This window comes from Dendrobium catenatum, unplaced genomic scaffold (genome assembly GCF_001605985.2).
Source record: "Dendrobium catenatum unplaced genomic scaffold, ASM160598v2 fragScaff_scaffold_231, whole genome shotgun sequence".
NCBI classification, from domain to species: domain Eukaryota; kingdom Viridiplantae; phylum Streptophyta; class Magnoliopsida; order Asparagales; family Orchidaceae; genus Dendrobium; species Dendrobium catenatum.
Window position 1 is genome coordinate 3,990,788 of NW_021318693.1, and position 26,571 is coordinate 4,017,358.

Below are 26,571 nucleotides of genomic sequence, written 5' to 3' on the forward strand. Positions count from 1 at the left end.
ATCTGGTTCAGTTCATCAATATTGTGGGTTCCCTGTTGGTCCTTTGGTGTGGTTTGTTTCAGCAACTAGCTCTATGTTTCTGTACCAATAGTTCGACCACCGTCATGAATTTTCAATTGGGCTGAATTAGTTGCTAGATTGATGATTGGGTTTACTAGTTATTCTGGGCCTTTTTTCACCTTCATCAGCCTGCTAATAACTTTGGGCCTCATTTGCCCCTTCAATGTGTCAATTCAGATATCAGCGGTCTTACATGTATTCTCTCATGCAAAACAGCAAACCTAGTAGACGACATAGCAAAACAGCACACCTGCTAGACAACAGAACATGGATTAACCTAATTGCTTCTATCCTATTTACTGCAACCTCACAAGTGTTCTGAGAAGCAGCTGCTCGTGTCTATCGAATTAGAACATGAGAAGTTACTCGTTGGCCCTTCCATTAGACTTTGTTCCACAACATTATCTATCCTGTTTGTGCAGCTTCTTCTTCGCTCCAGCCACAACCATCCCATCAAAGATTTTGTGATTTGGCTTTATCTAATGTACTCGAATTATGTAGAGATATGATAAATAGGCTGAGGCATTTACAGATTGAGAGCTAGCTTTTGAAGAATTAAACTTCATACTTCTTCTAAATTTAGTGCCTGATTGTTAGACTTGCATCCTCTCAAGCATGGTGCAAAGTCAAACAAGCGAATTCTGGGGAACATGCTTGTACTAACACGAGACTTGGATTGCATTCTATTTCGTAAATTCTTTCGTTTCATCCATTTCTTCCAAATTATTTTGTTATTGGTGTTGCAAGGTCCTAATTTTGGTCAAATTTCAACTAGAATTTCACTTGTGGTGGAAAAAAAAACTCACTGTTTTTTAAGATTAAGTTTCTCATTTATTTCAACGAATTACTCAATCATAGCATTATCATTTGATATCAATATTCAAATATTTTTATTTTACACCTAAAAAAAGCAAACCTTTATGTGATTAATGGTCTTTCAACGAATCCTTAATTACTTTTGTGTGAATTGCATTCATTGTATCACTCTAACTGCATTATAAATCCTAGACCCTAAAACGTCTTACATCAAATAAGAATCAAAACTTATGATTGCGCCATCACATCCGCTAAAAATAGGATAAAATGGCTTAGTCATTCAAAAAATAACAAAAGCGCAATTTAGAAGAAATTTTGTAAGTTAGGCTTTTCAATATCTAGAAAATGATTATCATGAATTTCAAAATTATATTACTACCCTTATGGGAGGTATAATTTAAAAAAAAATATCAAATTGGATCAATCATTTGGAAAACTTCTGTGAAAAATAAAATTTACCTCTGCTAGTTTATTCTCTATCTTCCTTACCACGACCTAGTTGCAATTTTTGTCCTTTTTTAGTTATGATAGTATTAAACAAATACAAAAAAGAAAGAGGTAATAGTTAGAGACACATTTATAGGCAGAGGGGAGGAAGAGAGGACACATAAGATATTTTATTAATATAATGGTTCTCAGTTTCAGAATTTCTTCTATTTTGCAGCATCCCTTTAGATAGAGATATAAAGTTCATCAATCATTTTTGGAGTGAACTATTGCGAAAATAGAAGACTTAAATCAAACTCAGTTCTGCATAACACCCACAATCTGATGGGTAAAGTGATTTAGTTAATCACACTCTTAATAATATGCTGTGTTGTCTAATGCAAACTCATCCAAAGCAATGGGAAGATGTTCTAGGACAAGCTGAGTTTGCTTATAATTTTATGACATATCGATCCACCAGCCATTATCCTTTCAGCATTGTTTACACTAGAACGCTTAATCACCTCCTAAACATTGCAGTCCTTCCCAAATGTAAAAACATTGCAGCTGATAAGGTGACTGAAGCAGTACAAGGTCATCTTAGAGGAAGTAAAAACTAAGCTAACAACATCCAAAGAAATTTGAAAACAAGCTGCAAATTCACATAGGCGGAAGAATGTTTTTGAACTCGAAGAGCTTGTAATGGTACGTCTTCGCAGAGAACGATTTCCATCAAGAACTTACCCAAAACTAAGTCCACGCAACATTGGTCCAATTCCCATTCTCAAATGCGTTAATGATAATGCATATATTGTCGAACTACCACCTCATATTTACTTTTCCACAAACTTCAAAATTTCTGATATATATTCATATTGGTCTCCAAACGAGCATACTAGTGCTAACATCACACCGATCATGGACTCTTTTGGAAAAGGGGCGACATGATGCGGTGCATTATAAAGAGTAGGGGTGCCAAAATGGGTTTTCAAATCGGGTTCGGATTCAACCCGAAACTGACCCACCATTGATTGCTCCAATATGAACCTGACCTGAATACACAATCGGGATAGAAATCTAAACCCATACCCGACCTGACACGCATACTCGGGTGAGGAGAGTGCGAGCGCAAGGTGAGGCGAGCGTTAGCGTGACGCGTGTGCGAGCACTAGGTAAGCAGGTGAGGCAAGTCGCGAGTGTGTGCGTCCTTGCAAGCATGTGCGTCCGTGCATACGCAACGAGCGTGAACGCCATGGGGGCCAACGCGACCTGCAAGCAACGCGCAATCTCTATTTGCAAGGTGAGCAGAGGCAGAGCATGATTCAGATATGGACCCGGGTCACTTTCATGTTGATATTGGATTTTCGGGTTAACCCGAACCTGACCCAATTCCAAACAAGTTGACTAGGACCCAAAATTTTCAGGTCGTGTCAAATATTGACACCCCTAATAAAGAGCAGGAACAATTTACCTACACTGGTTTATGCTCTGTTTCCCTTACCACTATCTAGTAACAGCTTTTGTCCTTTTTTAGTTATGATAGTATTGCCACTTTTTTATGTATTAGCCAAATACATAAAAGAAAAGAAGTAATACATTGAGATGTATTTATAGGCGGATGAGAGGAATAAAGAACATAGAAGATATATTTTACTCAGTATACTTGTTCGGTATCGATTACTTGGTTATAAAATATTAGGAATGACCTTTCTTTATTAGATTTAAACGAGAATTTGGCTTTTAATAGGACACAATGGAGAAAAAGGATTCATGTAGCCGACCCCACGTAGTGGGATAAAGGCTTGATGTTGTTGTTGTATACTTGTTCGGTATCGGAATTCCTTCCATTTCTTAGCTATCCAACAAGTGCACTCTTTTATTGCAGGTTTTACACCAATTCCTAAATTGTTTAATGTAGCAGTGCTAATGGTTGGCTCGATTGAAGTAGCAAATTCCCATGTAGATGGCAATTCTTGCAACGCTTAATAAATTCTTTAGCATCTTGTTTGATGTTGGCCAAAAGTATCATTCCCTTAAACACTTAGATGCTGGCAAAAAAACTTCAAATGGGTATTTATTTGTGGGCTGTCTTTTCTCCTAATGGGCTTGGCCTATGTCTCTTTGATTGTTTGATGTTTGGGGTGTTTTGGCTGATTGGAGGCTGTTATTTTGAGCAATTGGCTGCTTGGGTTCTTGGGCTGGCCGTGCCTTTTTCTCTGGGTTTTCTCCCTTTGTTTGGTTGGCTGTTATGGGCGGCTGCTTTATGTGTTTGCTAGTTTCCTTTCCCTATTAATATTGGCTGTTGGTTGTTGTTGGAGGGAGTTGTTGAACCTTATTTGTCTCCAAAACCTTAGGGTTTTCTTTCAAAGCTTGAGAGCTTTCCTCTTCTCTATTTATTTCTTCTCAAGTGTTCTACCAAGTTTTCTCTCCACAAGTTACCCTCCCATTGTATCCGTCTTCTACAAGTGAGATTGGTATTGTTGGTCAGTTTGTTGGTATTTACCGGAGGAGTGGTGACGGTTGTTGGATCTGGATTAATGTGGTGAACCTCTAGTTTGCATGTTCTTAGAGCACCTTATTTTACTATTTTATCGTTTCATGTGAGGTGACCACTTGTTGGTTATTCTGAGGGCATTTCTCTTTAATTTAAGTTTTGTTGTTTCCTAAAGCTACTTAATTTTTTTTGCATTTGGTCGGATTTTGTCAGTGGTTTGTTCACTTAGTTTTGGATTGAGTTGTGTCCTGATTTCTCTTAAGTGTCCTCTTTTGGTGTTAAGTCTCTTTTGATCACATCAATTTGGTAACAGAGCTCTTGGTTAGTGTGTGAGTCTTTTTATTTATAAAAAAATAATAAAATCAATCATAATGAAACCTCATCAAGAAGGCATTGAATCTGTTGATGGTAAAAATCTTCCAACAAATCTTGAAGAAAGAATTCCAACAAGCTGTTGGGTTCTGTTCCAAGGTAGTTCTATCGATCCGATCCAAAATGAATTATATAAAATTGAGGTGAGAATGAGCTTGTGTACAGAAAAATACGAGAAGAGAAAGTGACTTCTTCAGGCCCAGTTTAAGCAAGAAAGAGAAAAATCCAAAGAAAGTACGCGGCTTTAATTCGGGAGTTGGATATGGCTCAGTCTACGCTTGATGGAGGTTCTAAAACCATCTCATAAGGAGATGAGATTTCTCCACCAATGGAGAATTGATGTAGGCAAAAAAACTTCAAATGGGTATTTATTTGTGGGTTATTTTTTCTCCTAATGGGCTTGCCCCATCTCTCTTTGGTTGTTTGGTGTTTTGGGTGTTTTGGCTGATTGGAGGCTGTTATTTTGAGCAATTGATTGCTTGGGTTCTTGGACTGGTCATGCATTTTCCTTGGTTTCTGTTGGGTTTCTGGCTGTTCCGATTCAGGTTGGCTGTTGGGCTACTTGTTCATTCGGTTCTTAGGCTGGCCGTGCCTTTTCCTTAGTTTATGTTGGGTTTCTGGCTGTTCCGATTCAGGCTAGTTGTTGTGCTGCTTGTCCCTTCGGTTATTGGGCTGGTCACGCCTTTTTTTTGTTTTTCCTCTATTTTGGTTGACTGTTTGGGGCGGCTGCTTTGGGTGACTATTGGGTTCCTTTCCCTATATATATGGGATGTTGGCTGATGTTAGAGAGAGCATATATGGACTGGTTTTTGGAAAGAAACTGATGAGGACATTGACAGGTTTTTGGAAAGAAACTAATGAGGACATTGACAGACGTTATCGACAAGACTATCAGCATAGGAATCGTAGATCGATAGCTACGATTCACGGTCTTTATTTCTGATGCTTTTATGTATTGTAGTTTATTTATTTGTTATTTACGATTGTACCCTTTCTTTTGAGTTTGCTTAAGTTATAGCCCAAGGGGCATTTGAGTCATTGTTATATTATTTCTCTAGACCTATATATTGTGGCGTCTTCTATTGTAAAAGGGATGATGTTTTGATGATTGAAAATTCTAGTTTGCGTTCTTGTTGATCTCTTTGTGAGTTCTTGAGAGTGGTGAAGCCTAGGAGAGGCCAACAAAATACCCAACAGCCCACAACCGGGTGAGCTTTTGGTTCTTTATTTTAATCTTCTTCCTCCTCCCTTCTTCCCCTAGACCCGTCGGCCAACTCCTCCCTATTCCCCAAACCCGACGGCACCCCTTCCCCTTTCCCATTACCCGCCGCCCTCTCCACCCCTCTCCAGCCACTGGCCACAAACCCCACCCCACTCCCTATATAGCCAGCCCCCTACCAAAGCCAATTCTCTCTCCAATTTAAGTTCCAATCTCCATTAACTCCTCTAATTACCCCCTAAACCGCCGGCCCCTATTGCCTCTTTGGGATAATTTTGAAATTCAAATTAATCCCCCCCCCGCCCCCCCGCGGAAATCTGAATTTAATTTCAAATTTACTAAACCTCTCCCTCCACCTCACTAGACCCAACCATAGCCGCCTCTCCCTTTTCCTTCTCCACCCCAATTCTCCTAATTGCCGACCCCACCACTCTCCTCCTCCCTTCCCACAGTCGGCTCCCTTCAAGGCCACAAAGAACAAAGAAGCTCCTCTTAGTCCATGGATGGCGGATCCCAACGTTGATCACGGTTTCGTGTATGATAATCAAGGAAGGACGGACATTCTTCAATCCCCCTTCTTCGATTTAAATTTGGACATTGACGACTCCGTGGAAAGCTACATTGAACGCATCATCTTCACATTGGCACCATCAATTGAGGAACACCTCCCAACCGGATCGTGGACGATCGTGGGACATCAACCAGTCCATTCGTCGCCGGCTACCTTTCCAACAACGAAGTTCTTGGGCTCCTTCTTCCAAGTGGTGATCTCTTCTCTAGTGTGGAGCATCTTCTTCCGCTAACCCCACAAGTGAATGAGTGAGGAGGTCCTCAAGGTGAACCTCTCATTATTAAATTGCGGATTTTATTATTGCACTCATAATGTTACTCCTGTCTTTGGAGTTTGATTGAGTTGTCTTGATTAATTCTAAAAGTATACTTCTTTGCCTAAGCAAGTTAAAAACTACGAATTTATAAAACCTCTTTGTTGTGAATGATAATTTTATAATTGGAAAGCTTTAGACAATTGTTCTTCTTAATTTCTCGCTAACTCCTGGTAGTATCACATCATCTTGGTATCCCTGAGGGTTTTGTAATAGCTCGCAAGCTATATATTATCTTCTTCTCCTCTTCTTCTTCTAATTCGCCTCAGATTTCTAATCTCCTTCTTCTCTCCATGGTATCCACTCCACATGTATCTTTCTTCTCAAGCTTTATAAGTTGTAGTGTCTTTGTTATTAATAATATTGTTGTGTCTTGTATAGTGTGTGTGTTTTGACATTTGGAAGGAAGTTATTTTTTTTGTTTGCAATACTTTAGTTTTCGTTACATCAACTTTACACACTCACCATAATGAATCTTTTCCAAAACACCTTACCAAATTTTTAAAAGTTGAGTATTTTCCACACTCACCTGTATGAGTCTTCTCCAAAATATCTTTTGTTTCATGGAGCCAAGACAACTCCAGTTGAATATCAAGTAAGATTTTCAAAATAGGCCTCTTATAGAGAGTAAACATCTGGTAAACTTAATTTGTAGGGACTTTCATCAATCTTGCCTACTGGTGGCAGTACTCAATCTAAGAGGTGTTTAATATAAGCTTGAAATAAAAATCTTCTCACAGGGATGGGATCGAAGAGGAACAAAATTACGATGAAGCTATAATACCATTTGATATAGAATGGGGGCAACAAAAAGACAAGACAGTATAAGAAGATGAAAAAATCATTGTATTTGGAGAATCGGGTGGGTGGAAGTTTGATGTAGGCGAGCATAGAAGCAGAAGACTCCATAGGAGAAGCACAGAGAGAGAGAGGAGACTTGAGCTGAAGCGATAAGTGCAACATGTGGGTGTGTATGGTAAGCTACGGTGTGAGAATTTGGATCACATAACAAGGACAAAATTGACAAGAAAAAAGATAATGGTAATTGATACCAATTAATATAGAGTGATGTAAGTCATGAAGTGAAGAAAGCGAATCCAATGTAAAGAAGAACCAAAGAGGTGGACAAAAAAGTGGCAAGTAGTCAGTTGAAAAAAAAAATCACTTAAAGGAAGAAAGAAAAGAGTTGAAAGAAGAAAGAATATAAAATACTAGAAGGAAAGAAAAATTCCGAGAAGGGGGACGAAAAAAACCTATAATAATTTATCATGGCATTCATTGATTTATTACAAGGCAAAACTCCCCCTAGTTATAAAAATAAGGTTACCCAAACTACCTAAAATTAATGAAAGGATAATTTAACGTGAAATAAATCTCATAAAATCAAAATCCAATTTTAATGAAAATAAATCCTAAACATTTGTAAAAAAATAATCCAAATTTATTAAGTTGCATAAAAAAATTTCAGTAGGGGTCTAAATATATCGTTACAAACATATTCCAAGTACCAGCACATAAGTGCATATGAATCATGAAAATGTGAAGTATAAAAAAATCATGTCAAAGCTGCATTTATAAGAGAAAAGAGAATTTGTAAAGCAATTAGAATATCAAACCAATTTCATTTACAAATAATTGAAGGATATCAAGCAACAAGTATCTCGTCTGGAACCAGCTATAAGAACAAAACTATCTAATTACAAGAAAAGAACACCTTAGTAGACTTCGCAACCTATATGGGAAACTTACTTCTTTCTGTAACTTAAAACGAGATCAAATCACAATAGTACCAAATCTTGCAACTAAGGTTGAAGAGAAATCAAGCAAATTAAAGAAAATCAAAAGCAACATAATATAAATCATGGATTGAGAAACGAAGATTCCAGATTGTCATCATTCGGAATGAAGATGTTTTGAATCAATCTAAATTCACCATCAACAAACCAACCGCTCGGCACATGAAAATCTGTATCTAGTAAGCTCAATAGGCTTCTGGTTTATGAGCACACCAAGAACATCGTACTAAATAGATTGCATTCACTGGTTAACAATTTAAAGATATTGACACATAGGACCAACCACCCTTCACACCAAAAAATCCATGAATCCATACATGCATGGTCTCCACCGTAAAGAACCATCAAGAAATTCTTTTTTTTTATTATCACTTTTAACATTTTCAAGGATCATGATAACTAATTAAGCAAGTCAACTTCAATCATCAATGGACAATATCAATGGGTAGCAATCTAAATTGTAAAATCCACAAAATTTGGTATCAGCAGAACTGAAAATTGTACCTGCATGGCCACAGGGAAGTCATCACCAAAATCAGGTGGGAAGAACAGATCAGCTTGTTTCTTGGAAAAGCCTGGCTTGCCTGTACATATACCCAAAACTTGAGTGTTTTTTCTATCAAGCGAAATCTATATAGCAGCATAACTGCAGAAGTATATGTCAAAATAGGCAGCAAAACAACTCTTATTGAAAGAGATTAGAGCATAATGCTACAAGGGAAAGACGGCCTTAGCAAGAGCTAACAACTCACAAAATGTTATAAAAAAAAAAAATAATAATAATAATAATAATAATAATAATAAACAACTCACAAAATGCAAGAAACTGCTTAAATTTAACTAAAGACAACATGCAAAACTCCATTGCCAATATTAAATGGTGAAAAACAATGATAAACGCAGAAAATCCAGAAAGCAAATTACTCAGAATCGGTGATGTAATCAATTGAAATATGATTCATTAATGGTTTTGACAAAAGTTTATGATGGTTGTCAACCTAATATCAACATCCAATTATACTCCTCCAGGAGAGAAGCCAGAAAAGAACAATATATCAAGCTAAAAGATAGGAGCGTTAGGATAAGCAGGTACCTGGCTGGGCCCCAAGCTCAATCACATGCAACTTGGAAGTTATTTGACCAGCATTGAGGGTCTTTGAGGCGAAACAGATAAGAATCGATGAGTTTTCATTTCCGGCAACCTGTGCAAGAATGACCACCAAAACCAAGTCAACCAAGGGAAACAAATGCTGTCATATGAACAGTAAAAACCTTCCAACACCGAACACAGAGAAACAAAATTGCTCACTTTGAATGAAGCAAATGATGCAGCATGTGCTTCGAGTGCTTGACTTCGTTGCTGATCAACAGAAAAAAGCTGCATGTTTCCTTTCACTAGTTGTGGCCTCTGCAAATTTTTATAAATTAAAAAAAAAAAAAGGAACGCTTTTAGCTGAGAAGATAGTCATAGCACACGATATGACATCAATTCAATACATGCCAATGGAACCAAAAACCTTGTGCTAACATGTTTAAGCAAAATAATAATAAAAGATATGCTGGTTAAGTCCTAAATATAAACCATAAATACTGCCACAGTGCCACCCAATACACATATTCACATGACATTGCATGGATGTTCAATAAACAAAGCCTAAATCATCTTATATGTGTTCTGCATGATTTAAAAGAAGCATGATGCCAGCAAACAAGGGCAGGAAGTAAGCTTTGGAAAGAACATGATGGAAGCAAGAAAATGTTTGCTATTGAAGTTCAAAAATACAAGTGGAATGTTGAAGACTTCAGAGAAAATTCAAATCAGACGGACTGTAAATGTAAGAGATCTGGCAGATGTGAAACGTGTTAAATAGACAGAGAAAATGCTGGGCGGCAAAACTAAAAGAGTGCAATACAGACACGAAATATCCAAACCGGTAATAAACAAGGTGACAATTAGTCAGGCACAAAAAATTAATCCCAGGGTACCACAATACATAAATAGCTTTCAAACCAAATCTCTATGCATTTCTGGCTGTATCCCTAGCTTTTTTTCACGGATTTCTAAAAAGAGAGATAAGTTTGTCTGGAATCCAACAGAACAAAGCTTTCCCAGAGCAGTCTTAAGAAGCTTCACCTTTAGATCTCTTCTCTCACTGCAACTAATAATTGAACTAAACCAGTAAACAGCGTTCTTACTAATGTACCTCTGGAGAACCAGGTGCAATGCCAATAACAACTAGCCACTTTTCTGATGGATCACACCGGTAGTTTATAATTTGATTGTTTGTCAAATTAGCTGTCCGGTCAAACATTTTTACTGGCTCAGATTCGCCTGAATCAAATATAACATGCATTATTATCATACTGTCAGAACTGAAGGAAATGCATATACTGGTAGAAGCCATACAGCATAGGGCCATGCTAAACTAGAAATTATACCTTCTATTGGCCAATGATATACGGACGTTTGCGTAACCAACCCCAACATCTTAGGTGTTATCCACTTCCAAAATACAACCTAAAAGTTTCTCGACACAAGAAATAATTTAATTCAGAATGAAGAAGATGAAGTATGTAGAATAACTGCGGATCAGGAATTTATAAAAAAAGATTCTCGCAGAAATCTTTTATCTAAAGCCACTAGCACATTACCTGCTCTGGCATTTGATGTGATTTCATTTTGGCCTTCATCTCAATATTAAATATTTGCAAGTGGTCCTGAGTAGTTCCAGGTAATTGAGCTGCATATTTAACAAGGTTAAATGGTCAACAGGTGGCAAACACAAAAACCAAAACGGAAATATCAGAAGGAAAAAGTAAAAAATAAAAGCAAAATCAAATAGTCTCCTATTAGTCAAAATTAAGCATAAGAAACACATTCCCTGCATATCAAACTTGTTCACAAATATCCTGAAGATGTGTGTGGATATGATAATTTATTTCTCTTTTTTTTCCTAACTTGACACGGAACAACTTATGGTTTCCTAGATGTGCTGAATCATTTTCATAATTAAATTACCATAATATGCATTTAAAGCTATTGCCGCCCTCCAGTCCAAAAAGAAAATGCTACGTGCTTCAAACAAAAAAGAAGAAGAGGAAATTTAAAAGTAGTTTAAATCTTACTGATTGTGCCAAGGGATTGTTTGTTTGCTTGTAAGTAGGGGAGTGTAATTTATCTGTTTGTTCTGTCTGGTTTTCATATCAGTAAAACCAAATGATTTTAGTCCTAAAATTTAGAAAAGCAAATTGAACAAACTTTTTCAAATCAAATTGAACCGAACAAAACTTTGGGTTGGTCAGTTCAGTTAGAGTATGATTTTGCCCTGTGAAATAAAGAATATCCACAATGATCCTCATGCCACTTGTTTATTATCAATTATTTATTTATAATTAGTGGATTTTATTGATTTAATATTTGAATAAATCAATATAATTCAATTTTTTAGTTTGATCGATTTTACAAAAAATAAAAACCAAACTAAAACATTAAAACCAAATAAAGTCAAAACTATAATCAATAATCCAATCAATACTTCAACGCAAAACCGAATAAACCAAATAAGAATGATTTGATTTTATTTTTGGTTTTAACCAAACAATGAATACACCTCCATGTAAAAGTGAGAAGTAAGAAGAGATGGAAGTAAACATATATGAAACCCACAATTATACTCACGTCATACCATCTTTCATTAGTTAGACCAATAAAAATTCTCCTCAAGTAAGAGTATATGACCCTCCCTCCATTTTTATTGGTCTACCTAATCGAACAAGCCCATATTTATACATATATATTTGAAAGTTGTGATACTCTTACATTATATAGAGTAATATATAGTAAAAAAATAGCATGCTTATATCATTGTGATGCATACATAATAGCATCCTATATGATATACTCTATGCCATAAATAATGTAATGTAACATTCATAGTATGGAAAAAAAATCATTATCATTTATATAAGTTTACACTTATAATGGATAAAAATTTTAAAAAAAAAATTAAGATTCCATTTTTAGTTTATTAATATTTACATAGTATGCATGTCTACATGCATGCTTATACATATATATTAATCAACCAAACAACCCTCATAGAAGTAACATCCAAGATTCCACATCTAGAAGTGGAAATTACTTTTATCTATGAAAATGTCAGGGTCCACTAAGCCCTGATCATGTTATGGAATAACCCAGCTAAGCTTTTATGGCCTCTTGCTTGAATTAGTATAACCATGCATGGATCGATATAATCTTGAACCACTGGACAACCTTCATGACCCTTGTAGTTCTATTAGGTTTAGTGTCGTCTACACTGAGACACTGTGCTTACCCAATGGGGGTTCATTTGCCTAAGTACAAACTTGGTTGATATCTCTATTGGGTTTTAATTGACCCAACCTAGTACTAGTTGATTGGGATAATCCTAACAGTAAATATGCAAATAAATTGAGCTAAGCTAACTCGACAGAAGCTTGCTTGAGCTTGAGCTCACTTGCAAAAACCTAGTTTGAGCACAAACTCGAATCGAATATTTGTAGTAATGTTCAAGTTCTACTCGTTTAAAATAATGATTGTTTGAGCTCAATTCGTTAGCTAACTAAATGAGTCTTATCGAGCTTATTAACAAGCAAAACTACTGAGTATCTTATTAGTTAACTAAAAAAACATTATCGAGCCTATTAATGACAAGCCTATCGAGCTTACTAACGAGCAAAACTACTCAATAGCTTATTAATGAGCAACCTATTGAGCTTAAAAATGAGATTTTAATTAAATGAACTATAAATTAAACAAAAATTTTAGAAAGCATAAACTAGCAGCTTGTGTTTATGAATAGAAGTAATTTTAAATAGAAATGAACAAGACTCCCACATCATCACATATTAAATAAAATAATAATCGAGAATTAAATGAGCATATTATCAAGCATAGATCATATTGCTTAATAAGTTTATTCTCAAGCTTTAAATGATATAGTTCATGATTACAATTAAATCGAACCTAAGGTTGTTCAAGCTTGTTCATTTATTAATTGATTGTTTATAAAAGCATTCAAGCTTATTCAATTAGTTAATTAAATGATTATAAATGAACTCTAACTGAGCTAGGACATGAGTATCTTGATAAGCATATTGGTTCATTTACAACCATGACAAATCCAAAAGGACCAAATAGGCTCAATATGTCAGCTTGAACAAGCCTTGTGACCCAAATACTCTCAATAAACCATGACTTAGTCATATTAAGGGTAAAGTCAATTTAAAGCCCTATGATGATGGTATTTCCTTTGCCACATGGAGACAATACATTCTTTCTGCTTTGTCGGCCCTAGAGCGAACATCTCCTCTATGCGGTAGAGGAGATATCAATGACTAACATACTTCATTCAATCATTTTCAAATCAAGCATCCCATTAATCCACACCCCACAAACCTAATGGGCTCAATTGAGCAGAAGTTGACCTACTTAGCTTAAGTGAGTCCAGAGAGATCAACTGACCTTCTTAACTAAATGGCTTGGTCAATTAACCCTTCATTAAAGGGGTACCTGCATTTAATCGGGCTATTTTTACCACATAAACTACTCAACTTGGCTCAATTTTCAGCCCCATGCATCCAATTGCACTGTTGAAGCCCCAATCGACACAGTAAATTCGTTCCAAGTCAATTTGGCCAAACTTTCTCTACTCAAGCCTAATTGATCATGGCATTGGCCCAAGCCTTGGTCAAAGTTAAAAGGTTTCAAAATAAGTTAGAAATACTTCGGCCCCTCTATTTTGACCCAATCTATTAATTAAAACTAATCAATTCATTAAACTTTGGTTTAGATCTTGATCGAGCCATAATGAGGTCCTTTGATTCAAATATAACAAATTAACTCGACCTTGGACCCATTCACGAACCCAATTACACTTTGGTTTTACTCAAATATGCCTCAAGTCAAGTTAGCCCTCTTAAATTGAGCTTCATAGTGAATTCAATCAAATTCTAAGGACTAAACTTGTGCCAAATATAAGTTCTTGATCAAACTAGCCTAATGTGGGCCCTGCTCAATATCGAGTTGAATTGGTCTTGTAATTAAGCCCAACTTGAGCTCAATTAAATCTATGGGTTGCTTGAGCTCAATCCTAAAACTTAGGTTTGACCATAAGCCTAATTCCTGTTCGGGATTTAGCAAGTGCCCAAATCACACCTCATGAGCTTTGGACTCAATTGATCTATAGCCCTTTTTTATCCTCCCATATGCACAAGTCATCCTGATAATTGGCTTGCTTTTTATAACCATGTTGCCTCTTTTTTGTAAACTTGTCTAAATATAAGTGTAAGAAGAGCAAGTGTAGAATCATGAGTGCTTGTTCTTTGGTCATGTTATTATGATTTGATTTTAACAAATTTAGATTTATGGACAACTCGTCCTGCTTCTCTTTTAGCGGATTCATAGTAAGTGTCATATATTAAGAGACCAAGAAAAAAATAATGTAAGAATGATGCAAGGGTGCAATGTGTGAAAGTGGTAAAATACATGCAAACTATACAACATTATCTAAAATCACAAAAAAAAAATTAAAGTGCATTAATTAGCATACTACCACTAAGATATGAAAACTTTGAACTATGTTGATATGCAAGTATCACGTGGTAAGGTTGAATCATTGAATCCTAAATATATCTAATGATATGCATGGGTTCTAAAATAATTATTGAGATGAAGGAAGAGTACTAAAAACCATGAATAAGGTCAAGTGAATAAGAAGCTAATGAGTATCAAAATCAAATTCTAAAGTCAAAACCATTAACAAGCTGAACAACAACATAATAACAAAAACAAAGAAAATCAGAACTAAAAAATAAAGTGCAGTTAGGACAATAGGGCCTATAATGTTTTAAGAGGCAAATCAGAGAGATTACAATTGTTCTTTGTGACATCACAAGTTCTCATAAGCTGTAGATTTATATAACGAAACTTACCAAAAAGCCATTAATGACATGGAAAAGGTTTGATTCATGATTCAAGCAAAAGAGAGGTAATTGACTACCTCAACCAAATATAGAAATAACCCTCATTAACCCTCAAAAAGCATTTGGATCTAATAGAAGTGGGTGCTTGGGACATGGGACCCATAATCAACAAATGCTGGAAATAATATCACAGGTTGGCACGGTAGGGACCAAAAGTACAAAGAAGGAAACAACTAAGTGCACACAACGATTGAATGTACAAGTATGCAAATAAGTATTGTTGCAACTTCACCGAAGTGTAGGAGCTAGGCAGCAGCAATAATGATGTGCAATAGCTAGGCAAAAAACAACAACTTAATATTGGATTACAAGCATTCAATATGAATATTCAACATTTCTTGATTCATTATTAAGTTAACTTCACCAAAAGTGATGTTCTCACAATACAAAAACATATTATGAGACAATAATTTGAATTATTCCTTTTTTTTTTTCAAGCAATCAGTGGCACAATAAATATATTTTCCATTAGAATAGGGAGGTTTAGTTTCCATTACACAGTTTCCTTTACACTAAAAACCTAACAAATAAGCATAACGAAGTGAAAAACACTATGTTAGTCATGGTAGGATCCTGATTCTTGAATCAAAGGATTCCTTTGGCAATTTGTTAATGTTTTTTAGTCTAGTGTGAAGTCCTAAATGCTCTCACAAAGATGGACGAGCAAAACTAAGTGTGTTGACAATGCTTATGAAGCAATAAAGAAGGTGCAAATGCAATCTACCACTTTTCATCACACATTTCTAGCATATTTCTAGAAAAAAGAAAATTGAGATTCATTAGGTTCAAAATAACAAAATGTTATTACACAATATGGCCCAAGCATAGAAGGCTAATTAGTGGATGGGGTTCAAAAGCTAAAAAGATTGACTAAAGAAGGATTTGTTTGTCCATAATAAGATGCCTTCTGCATGCATGCATCATAATCTTTCCTTTCTATGTTGATGAATGCATGGAGGATTGCTCATTGAGAGATTAAAAAACTGCAAGACAATTGAGTAGAGTTATATCAAACTAGCTACAACAAAAACTAGCATGAGAATCAAGAGATAATACATAACAAAAAAAAAAAAGAATTTAAGTGTTTCGATCTTGTGAGATACATACCCTATCACATAAGGAAAGGAAAAAAAAAGAGTACAAATGTCCTGAGGACCTGAGGTGGTTTCCCCCAGGGGAAGAAATGTTGAGAAGATTATTGAAAGATGGAAACTGAGAAGATATTCCTTGCGACTTGCGAGATGGTTATTCTCATGCCAAGGATCCTCTCTTCTCATCTCACCCTCCAACACACTCCTATATAATAGATGTTTCTCATGCCAAGGATCCTCTCTTATTCACTTCAACCTTCAACACACTTCTATAAAATAGATGTTTTTATAATAACTCGAAAAAGTGGGGTTACATGATTTAATTGCATCATTTGATGATCATTGCTTATGGATCATTGTGTTTATTTAATGAGCAAATGCCATTAACAATTGTTCTGATGAGATAATGTTCATTTGTTGAAGATCGTGTTATCGAGCTAATTTTTTGGGAAATCCAAATGGTGTTCTTTGGGTAATTCAAGGCACCTTATCGTGTCCTCATAAGAGATAACTAGATTCAACAAATGACAAATCATAGAGCATGATCCATTTAAATTTAATTGTGGCCATCCGAATTGAATTTTAAGAATGAACAACATTTTTAGCTTAATACTGCTATGATTAACTTGTCATGAAAAGTTAAAGTAAATATATAAGATGTGGTAAAAGTTTTCATCTTTTTAAATTATGGGTGTACATATGGCCAAACAACATAAAAAAGAATTAGGTTGTATTGAGTTCCGGTGAGGAATGATTAACTAGATTATCCACAGTCATAATTTGAGCATCAAATCATGACGAGATTAAAGGGACCAACATCGTTGGAATTTTGATAGTTAGATCTCTTAATAGAGATTGACTGTGATGATGAATCTCATATTACACCATTGAGAATTAAGAATAAGCCAATTGGCATCCATAATTGAAGACGAATCATCAATTTAATGCATGGTAATGATTAGGAAATAAAATATGGCGAATTGAATGGCAATAAAGACCATAGAATATGATGTGAAACCACATAAGAATTGCACGTAGAAATTTATAATGATTGAATTAGGCGTTGCAACTTAAACTTAATGTTTCACTTTGAAAAGATTTTAAGAATTTAAAATTGTTTAAATTGAGATGGCAAGTAACCACACAATAGAAGACAAGAGATCAAAAAAATATCCAAGTTATAACAAAAATAAGTAGTGCAACAAACAAACAATCCACCACGTAACAAAGAGAGAATTCACCTCGAGTTTCCTTCACTCGCACTCTTTAAGGATTAGCGGAAGAAGAATCGCCACAATCCGGAAGATGCCACCACGAAGGAGAGGAAGCCGGGGTAGAGATCCAACGAAAGTTAGCTGAATGAGGGGCTATGTGTAGACGATCGGTGATCCACCAACATCCGGAGGGAAGATGCTCGACTTCTCATCTTGCAAGAGGGCTCATGGGATGAGAGGAATTCCAATAGGGTGTGCAAGCAAGAGGGCCGGCCAAGTGCGGAGGGAATTAGGGTTTGTGGAGTCTAAGTTTGGGGTTATGGAAAGAGCATCAAATATGAAATTAATTACAGATTTAATTAAATGAAGAGGGAAAAGAATTTGAAATTCAAATTCAAATTCAACTTCAAATATGGGTTAGGAGAATTATGGTTATTAAATCATCTTTAAAATTAATTACCAAGGAAATTAAGAGAATTAATTGAGGGTGGAGGGAATGATTAGAATTCAAATTTTGAATTCAAAAGTTGGGCATAAGGGGGGCCGGCGGTATGGATGAGGGTGGGGGGAATTGGGAGGGGAATTAATGCCTCCTAATTCCTTGGTTCACTTTAGGGAAGAGAATAAATAATTCAAATCTAATTTAATATTAAATTATACTCAAATTGAAAATTTTTATAATTTGAAAAGGCTAATTTAGGAAAGTATTTGAAATCCAAATTTGAATTTTAAATTGGATTAAATTCTCTCCCGAAATAAGTGGGCTAATTAAGGTAATTGTTAATGATGATTAAAATCATCATCAAGAAGGCAATGTTGAGGTGGCCGGCGGTGGAGTAAGGGGATGGGGGGATTGGTGGTGTGAAAGTTGATCAATTGGCGGGGGAGGGGCCGGGGGCTAGAGGGTGGATGTGGGTGGCCGACGGGTGGTGGGTGGGGTGGAGATTGAATTAATCAGATCCACGATTTGAGCACTTTCCTAATATGGATTATGTCAATTTATGAAAGAAATCAAAATTTGACTTTGAAATCAAATTTTGAATGGGAGTTCCCTTCTAATCTTCATGCTCCACTTTTGGAAAGAGGCAAGATAATCAATTTTAGATCCATGGGAGGGGAAAGTCGGTGGAGGGAAGGTGGAGGAAGAGTAATTCGGCGTTTTGGGTTAGCTTGGAGAGGGTGGCCGATGATGGAAGCCAACGAAGGAGGAAGAAGGAAATACTACGAGTACTAACCGCGAGTCCCGGAATCCACCGGCGGCTAACGGGTGATGCGTGACCATCTCCTAGGATTTGTCCTCTCACGAACTCACAAAAAGATCAAGAACAATAAAGCTGAATTTTCATTAGTAATCATTCATCATCCAAATACAAGACCAAGGACCTAATATATAGGCCTGATAGAGAAAGAAAGAAAAATGACTAAAATGCCCATAGGGCTAGAACTCAACTCAACACACAAGCAAGGGTAAAAATGTAAATAAAGAAAATCTGAACTAATACATAAAATATCAAATATATACGCTCCTCATCGTAGCCGTCGATCTACGATGCTTCCAGCGATGGACATTCCGGAATCTCCTACTGTTGTCCTCATCAGAATATGCATAACCAGCCAATATTATTGTACAATCAACTAAAGATAGAGATGAATTTTAAAATTTACATTCATTCTTGATTAGTTTGCATTTTGAATTTCAAAATTAGAGTTTTCTTCTTTTGTGGAGGTAATTTAGAAATGTTAAATAGATTTGAATTAAATTCATGCTCTCTCTCTCTCTCTTCTAGCCACAAGTCCTAACTCCTAACTCTTAAAATTTGCCATCCAAAAGCCACCACTCTAAAAGTGCAAGCACCCCACTAGCCAGCTCTCCTTTGTCCTCTATCTCAATTGTCATAACCTATAGTCACAAAGTAAACACAATAACCAACATTGACCATCTTCCTATTCTTGTACATGCAAGAAACAAATAGGAAGCATTTTAGATTTATAAATTCAAGAATCCAAAATCAAACACAATAAGACATCTTGATGTTCAACAAAGGGAAGAGAACTAGATTGTTGTACACAGTCAGCTATAACATGTTGTACAAGAAGCAAAAAATAAAAATCAGAGAGTGAACATGTCGTGAACAAGTAGACCAACAACAATGAGAGAAGTCTTCTTCAACAAAAACTCAATTCAGATATTTGTATCTTGATTCATGGATCATTAAGGCTCCTAAAGAAAAATTCTTAGATCATTTTCATATTCCATTCTAACATCTCATTATAGACTTATAGCTTGGCATTACGAGATTAGCATCTAATCAAGTTGTTATAAGAATCCCATTCTTTAGTGCATTAAAAGAGAAGATATCAAGATTATAGAGAACTTTTTTTTTCTTTTAGATACTTGCAAAAAATCAAGAAAGAAGAGGAACGAAATGAAATAGTTAATAATATCCACCCCCTACATATAGATTGACCAAATTGAGACTTATTTCACCTTATATGGGTACAACACTCATTTGCTTTTACCCGACTGAAACTTAACCATTATGCTTTTGTGAGGTAGAATGCTCCTCTAAAAATGCTTGGTTATCAAGAGGTAATTTAAGGATAATTTAATAGGTTGATTCACAATGAGTTATATCCCATAGGTTATATGGTAGATCAATGGAAGAAGTGGTGCAACCTGAGGTAAAGCCGAGGACATTCTATGCATGATTACAAAACAAGGTTTACTTTAGGTATACGCAATCACTTTGGGAGCAAATCCTGGGAGCATACAAACATTGATGAAGAACACATCAAAGCCTCACTCTCAAATGGAAAATGAACTCACCTGCTCTCAAACACTGATCTTAATTAGCCTCATATAATAGCAATGATAGTAGAGTGAATAAAGAAAGCAAGATGGGAGAAGATCAAAGAATAATTCGGTTATTTTTCTCCAAAGTAAGATTTAAGAAAAAAGGCAGGCAATGCACCAAAGCCGGCCCCTTCCCTGAAGCAAATGCCTATGTGAAGTTCAATAACCATTATCAGATACTTGGCTTGAAAGGAATACTATTGGAAGTTGCACCATGAACTCTTCCTTGAAAAATTGAAAAAAAAATTATGGGAAAGAAATATCAAATATTGTTGTAGTGGAGAATACCAAGTTGATCTCTATCTCCAATGGAAATATCGAAGGATACAAGGATTGGGTCATCTTCCAATGCAAATACATGAGTTATTCACTTTGACAATACAAGTTAAGCATGAGTTGATCAACACCGCCATTAATAATGACAGTCAAAAGAACCTCATTTTATCAATTCTAGGACAGAGGGTCAGACACCATATCCAATCCAAGCCCTGATACTTTGGTCTTGATCTAGAAGGTATAGATGAAGATTACTCATCAATTTCAAATAAAATTCACAATCACAAAAGAACAACATCAACAAGATATTTTGTGAGGTAGTTCCCCTGAACATCTGTGAGGTCATCATTGGTAGTTAATACATTCATGATAGGAAGGCAATGCAACATCAACAATCTTACATTCTTACCCATGCCAATTCAAAAAAGATAGAAAGACCTTCCTGCTAAAGACTATAACATCCCATTGTGGGCATGGTAACATCATACCAAGCAAGGAAGATTTTCAATGATGGCCAAAAATTTCTGATAAATTCAAGAAGATAGGAGAAGCCTTACCCTGTGGGCATTGGGGCAAGCTTGGTGGCGTGCACATGCAGAAGTTGATTTAGGAGCTTGATTGACTCTTCAAGGTGGTCAAAGAGCAGTACAATGAGCACGGCGTCCACCTCCTGTTAAAAAATGAAAAAAATGACGGGTGTTGTTCGTATTTCCTATTCATTTCCGCAACCCGCTCGTATTACCTATTAATTTTTGCGGCCGTGAGGGCTTAAGCATTTCCGCGATCAGAGCTTTGAGTTAGGCTTTTCCATTTCCGCAAGCGGCCTTGCGTATTCTTCATTGTCATTGAAGGAGCAACACACGGGAAGCCAACAGAGCAGTGAAGCCAATGGGCAGTGAAGATACATCCTTCGTCGACACAAGCAATGGAGCTGACGGGCGCATACTTCGTTTCTTCATTTTAGCGTGAAACCAACAAGGCGACACGTGCAATGAAGCCCATGAGACGAATTGAGCAGAAGGCGATGGAGGAACACGCGAGCTGCTAGACTACCGAACGAGCCCGTGCCTTTCTTCGTTTTCACGTGAAGGTTCGTTTTTTTCATCTTCTCTGTTGTCCTTCCCATAGAATTTTTTTTAATAGCTTTTATTTTCCTATAGAGATTTTTAGTTTATTTTCTTGTATCCTCATTTCTGAAAACCAAATATTAGTTCACTACTTCACTTTTACATGAAAATGCAAAAAATGCAGAGAGGAACAATATTTAATGAACTTCTTCTCTCTTCTCATTTCTAAGTAAAAGAGAAATGAAAATAACATATTTGCTTTCCTTTACCTCTCAACATTAGATTCAAAAAAAATTTCTGAAAAAGGATTTCTATGGCCCTTCCAATGCTCTCTGGTTTAAGCAATTAAGAACATATTTTTGGTACAACTCTGATTATTAAGCTTTTCTCATCTCCTATTTGTATCATGAAAATGCCCTTTTATTACTTCCTAATTAATTATCATTCATCATTATTCTTAAAAATAAGCAATTTAACAGGAGTTTATCAAATATTTTCATGCTTGAAATTTGATTGACATCTCCAACTAGAGATTGCAGATATTTCTAATTTCTTACTAAGAAAACATGTGTAATATGATATGTAGGATTATGTGCCCTTTTAATCTCTTTTTTGTGTGATAAAAAGTTGATTCATTTTCTTACTAATTAAAACTCATCCTTATTCTAAAATATATGAACATCACCATAATAAGCCTCTAAATTTTGGTTGAGAAAATCTACCAAATTATTTGAATTTATAAATTATATTGTCATATTTGTGCCATAACCGTATCCTGTATTTTTAAGAATTGACGTGTCTGGTATCCGTATCGTGTTGTATCCGTGTCGTCCTATCTGTATCGGTGCAACATAGGTTTCGGCCAAAAGAATCTCGATCGACTCTACGTTGGGGTTGGCAATCGGAACCATCGGTGGAGTTTTGGATTGCATCTTCATAAGCTACCTTATCATCTCCACCCATCCAAATCAGTTTTTCATAGATGAAAATCTTTCTTCCATGGTTGAGAACTTCTCCTCGACATCGAATTTGAATTGCTCCATCTAGCCTTCCAATGCATCCACCTTCTTTGTTGCTATTTCTCCAAATACCTCTCTCTGAAACTAATTTGATGCAGCTTAGAAGTAAAAAACAGCAAGATAACACGTAGAAAATTGTAGGAACACGAAGATAGAGACTAATTTTTTATTATCACTTCACAAGAAAGAAAGATACAATGATCTACTATTCGAGAGGTAGATCGGCTATCTCATAAACCCTAAATGTCAATAGGAAACTCACAAAAAAAGTTACAGCAAAAAAATAAGTTGCATACTACAAAATAACAACATAATTACCCTTATATAGGCTCCTCTAATTCCCTCACAATTCAATCCTCTATCACTAAATAATTCTCTCTTAGATTTTGAATTCAAATTAGATCTCTTGTCCTAAATAATTTCCTCTCAATTGTAATTAAAACTTCCCAAAATAACTTCCCCTTAATTCCTCCTTTTTACATAATGAATAATAGCTTTACTAGGCCCCACAAAGGGGGCTGAAACTCCCTCCATGTTCCCGCTGGGTCAGATTCCTCTAAACCAGGCGACTGACTCCTGCCCGTAATTGGGATGGGCGTAATAGGTTCCACCTAATCCATTGTGAATGGTTGAAAGTGCATAATGATCATGGCTCATCCCTCTCTAAACTAAGACATCAAAACTTTTGTTTAGTTTTTGACTTGCTTGTGTTATCTACCAATTGAGAGGCATATAATGTCTACTTGCAATAGTTGTCTTGATTGATTTTGAAAGTGTCTCCAAAGGTTCATTTCTATTTGAATTGATTTGTCTCACCAAGAGCACCAAATTTGAATTTCAAAAGTCTTCATCCATTTGGATAAACGAGTGGAATATTGCTAGTTCCAAGTTTGAAGAAATGCAAGATGATTGAAAGAAGTTATTCAAAATTGCGTAGAGCAAAAACTAGCACAAGTATTAAGAAATAATGCATATAAAGACAAGAATTTAAGTGGTTTAGTCTTATAGTTTACATCCCCAATACAGAGAGGTGAATAATACTCTAAGCTCTCAAAGAAAAAAATTATGAGTGCCCTATGGATTAGTTCTCTCAAGAGAAAAAAATATCAAGAAGAAAACCAAAAGAGGATAATTGAGAAGACATTCCTTATGAGTTGGTTATGCAATTGCAATAATAAGCCTAGCTAAACTTATAACTACAACAAAGCTAATTAGAACATTTACTATTGCAAAGAGTTATGTTCAAGCAGCCTGTAAGTATACAAGAGGTCTTTTTTGTCAAGCACTCGAGCTTACATGAAAGAGTCCATCAAAGAAACAAATATACTTGGAATCCATAATGGATTCCATAACAAGCATACCCCTAGAGATCTGGTCATGCATTATGAACATATTGATAGTTTTATGAGTGCCTCACCAATGATAGTTTTAAAGATTTTAAAGTTTTAATATTTATAATAGTGGACATATCGATAGTCTAGTGGACTTGAGAATGATGCAAAATTAAAAAAAAAATGCTCAATTGATAAGACATTGCAAGAAACCAAGAGGTATGTTGGTTAGATGGTGTGGAAATATATCTAAATATTGGTGAAATGAAATATATGAGGTAAAATCTAGATAAATTAATCAATGCCTAAGAGGACTCAAACAAATAAAATATATGAACCAATTAGGTTAGATGCTTCAAAATTTAATTAAAACGAGCAATATGGGTAATATAAGGGTTCAGGGTTCAAGATGCAATTCTAGAAAGAAGAGATAAAAGCCTCACAAGTAAAAGGGTAAAATCTTCCCAAAAAATAATAATCAGCTACAATAGTTCTTTAACATGTTCAAATGCATTTTAGCATTGTTTTACATCCTGTTTTACTACAAAGCATTATCTCAAACGATGAGCACATGTTCTCGTGCAAGTATAGAACTTGAGATAATGAATTAAAGTAAGAATCAGATAGAACTCCGATGAAAATAGGCAACTTTATGGATGAATACAACAACAACAACGTCAAGCCTTTGTCCCACTATGTGGGGTCGGCTACATGAATGCTATATAATTAAAAAATAAAATAAATCAAGAGATGCAGTGGAAGTTATCAAATTCTACGTATAAACAACATGGTAAAATTATATCCGTATCACACCCAAATCTTTTCATTGACATTCACAAAAAAGGGGAAATTATTGATGTTCAGCTGATCAGATGCACAAAATACAAAGCCGACTAGTAAATTAAGGCTGTAAGGCACTCAACCAGCAAAAAAAGCATGACCTTCTATCTCCCAAATAAAAGATAGAAATTGCTGCAAATAGTTATAAAAATCATCATCCCAAATATTTATCAGTTCTAAATGAGAAATGAAAAGCTATAACCTTTTAGGGCAAGAATCCTGCTGTTAGGATTCATTAGAGCCGAGTCTGCAGTAATCGGCCTCCTCAAGGGCTGCATAGGCATGCTCATATCAATAATCACAACGCTATTCTGCGGAGAGGTCTCCCGAACGCATATATATTTATCCGATTCCATGGTCACATGTGTAAACGTAATGAATTGTGGGTTGATGCCAACGCTGGGAAGCTGCAAACAAAAAACCCGTAAGAAAACCCTAGTCATCTAAACAATACATCCTTAACACTTCCGAACACAAAACAGTCCAGCAACAAGCGATCGAGATCTCAATAGATCTAAGGGATTCTCCCAGTGGCACGAATTTTAGATCCATGCCAGGGGCAACAAGCCTAATACGATGACCTCCGACTCATTCTATTTGCATATGAAAGAGCGCACGCGATGGAGACGAATGGATGGGTTTAAGAGCTCACCGTTAGGGCCTCCCGCATGGTAATCGGGGCGTTGGCCGCAGCCATGGTGATGGGATCAGCGGGCAAGTACGTTTAGATCTCCGGCGTATGATCTAGGTGGGGTTAAGCCTTCCGGATCTTCCAAGAAGAAGAAGACATAAGAGGGAGGGAGAGGCGAGGCGAGGCGAAGTAGTGGAAGCCAGATCTTAGGAAGACGGCAAAATATATGAGAGAGAGAGAGAGAGAGCAAGTGACCTCTCCGCTCTCTCGTAGTCTCGTTGCTCGCCGTCAATTCGCGAAATGAATCGTCAGCAGTAATAGACGAGAGAATGAGAGATTTGAATGATCGGACGGTGTATATTGTTCACGAATCACGACGCAATCCGCATCTGAGTGCAGAATGTGGGAATATATTTCTCCCAAAGAAAAAGAAATAGTATAGAGAAATGGAAATTATTTTGACTGGGGTCCACCCGATTCATTATAATTATTTTAAATTACTTTTTAATTAATTATGAACATAAATATAAATATATGTATTATGGTATACTTGTGGTTTATCAAAGAACTAGTCTTATACAAATGATTATAACAAATGATCAAAGAATCTACCTCAATGAATAAATAGCTAACAATTGATTCTAACGTCAATTACCATCTATAAAGTCGAGTGTAACAACTATTCAATGAAGGATTACTTCTTAAGATGACATAATGATCGACTACTCGTTTATCTGGAATTCAAGTCAATAGCTTCTTCAAAGATTGAGTGACGAATTCATCGAGTCGAACCATGCCAAAAAGAAAATCAAGATGAGGAGTTCATTTGTCAATGCCTAGTTGAGGAAGATTGTTGAGGCTAAGGCTCCTACAAAATTTAAAATCCCTTATCTAAATTTGTAAAAAGAAGTATAAATCTTATTGACCATGTTACCTACTTTGAGTCAACTATCTCTCTTTGGATATCAACGATGCATTGAAATATAGGCTCTTCTTTTCTACCTTCAACAAATTGCCACTGAGTTGGTTACTATATATGTCACTCTGTGTCATTACTTCCTTCACCAAACTTAAAAATTATTAATTATGTAATTCACTAATTTGCAAATGTTGTTGCAAAAATTTCAAGCCTTACAATGAATGAGGCAAGAACAG

The 26,571-nt window shown here is 35.9% G+C and overlaps 1 protein-coding gene across 1 annotated transcript in view; it reads right to left on the minus strand.

The window, feature by feature from the left end:
• LOC110098029 (clathrin heavy chain 1) overlaps window positions 1-25,705 on the minus strand; it is a 37,742-nt gene extending 12,037 nt beyond the window's left edge. Inside the window, exons 1-8 of the mRNA XM_020824731.2 lie at window positions 25,438-25,705; window positions 24,988-25,192; window positions 10,720-10,808; window positions 10,507-10,585; window positions 10,272-10,399; window positions 9,377-9,475; window positions 9,161-9,269; window positions 8,572-8,651 (exon numbers count right to left, since the gene is read on the minus strand). Coding sequence (XP_020680390.1) covers window positions 8,572-8,651; window positions 9,161-9,269; window positions 9,377-9,475; window positions 10,272-10,399; window positions 10,507-10,585; window positions 10,720-10,808; window positions 24,988-25,192; window positions 25,438-25,482 — 834 coding nt within the window. The 5' untranslated portion in view covers window positions 25,483-25,705. The remainder of the gene's footprint in view (window positions 1-8,571; window positions 8,652-9,160; window positions 9,270-9,376; window positions 9,476-10,271; window positions 10,400-10,506; window positions 10,586-10,719; window positions 10,809-24,987; window positions 25,193-25,437) is intronic.
• Between the last annotated feature and the right edge of the window lie 866 nt (window positions 25,706-26,571).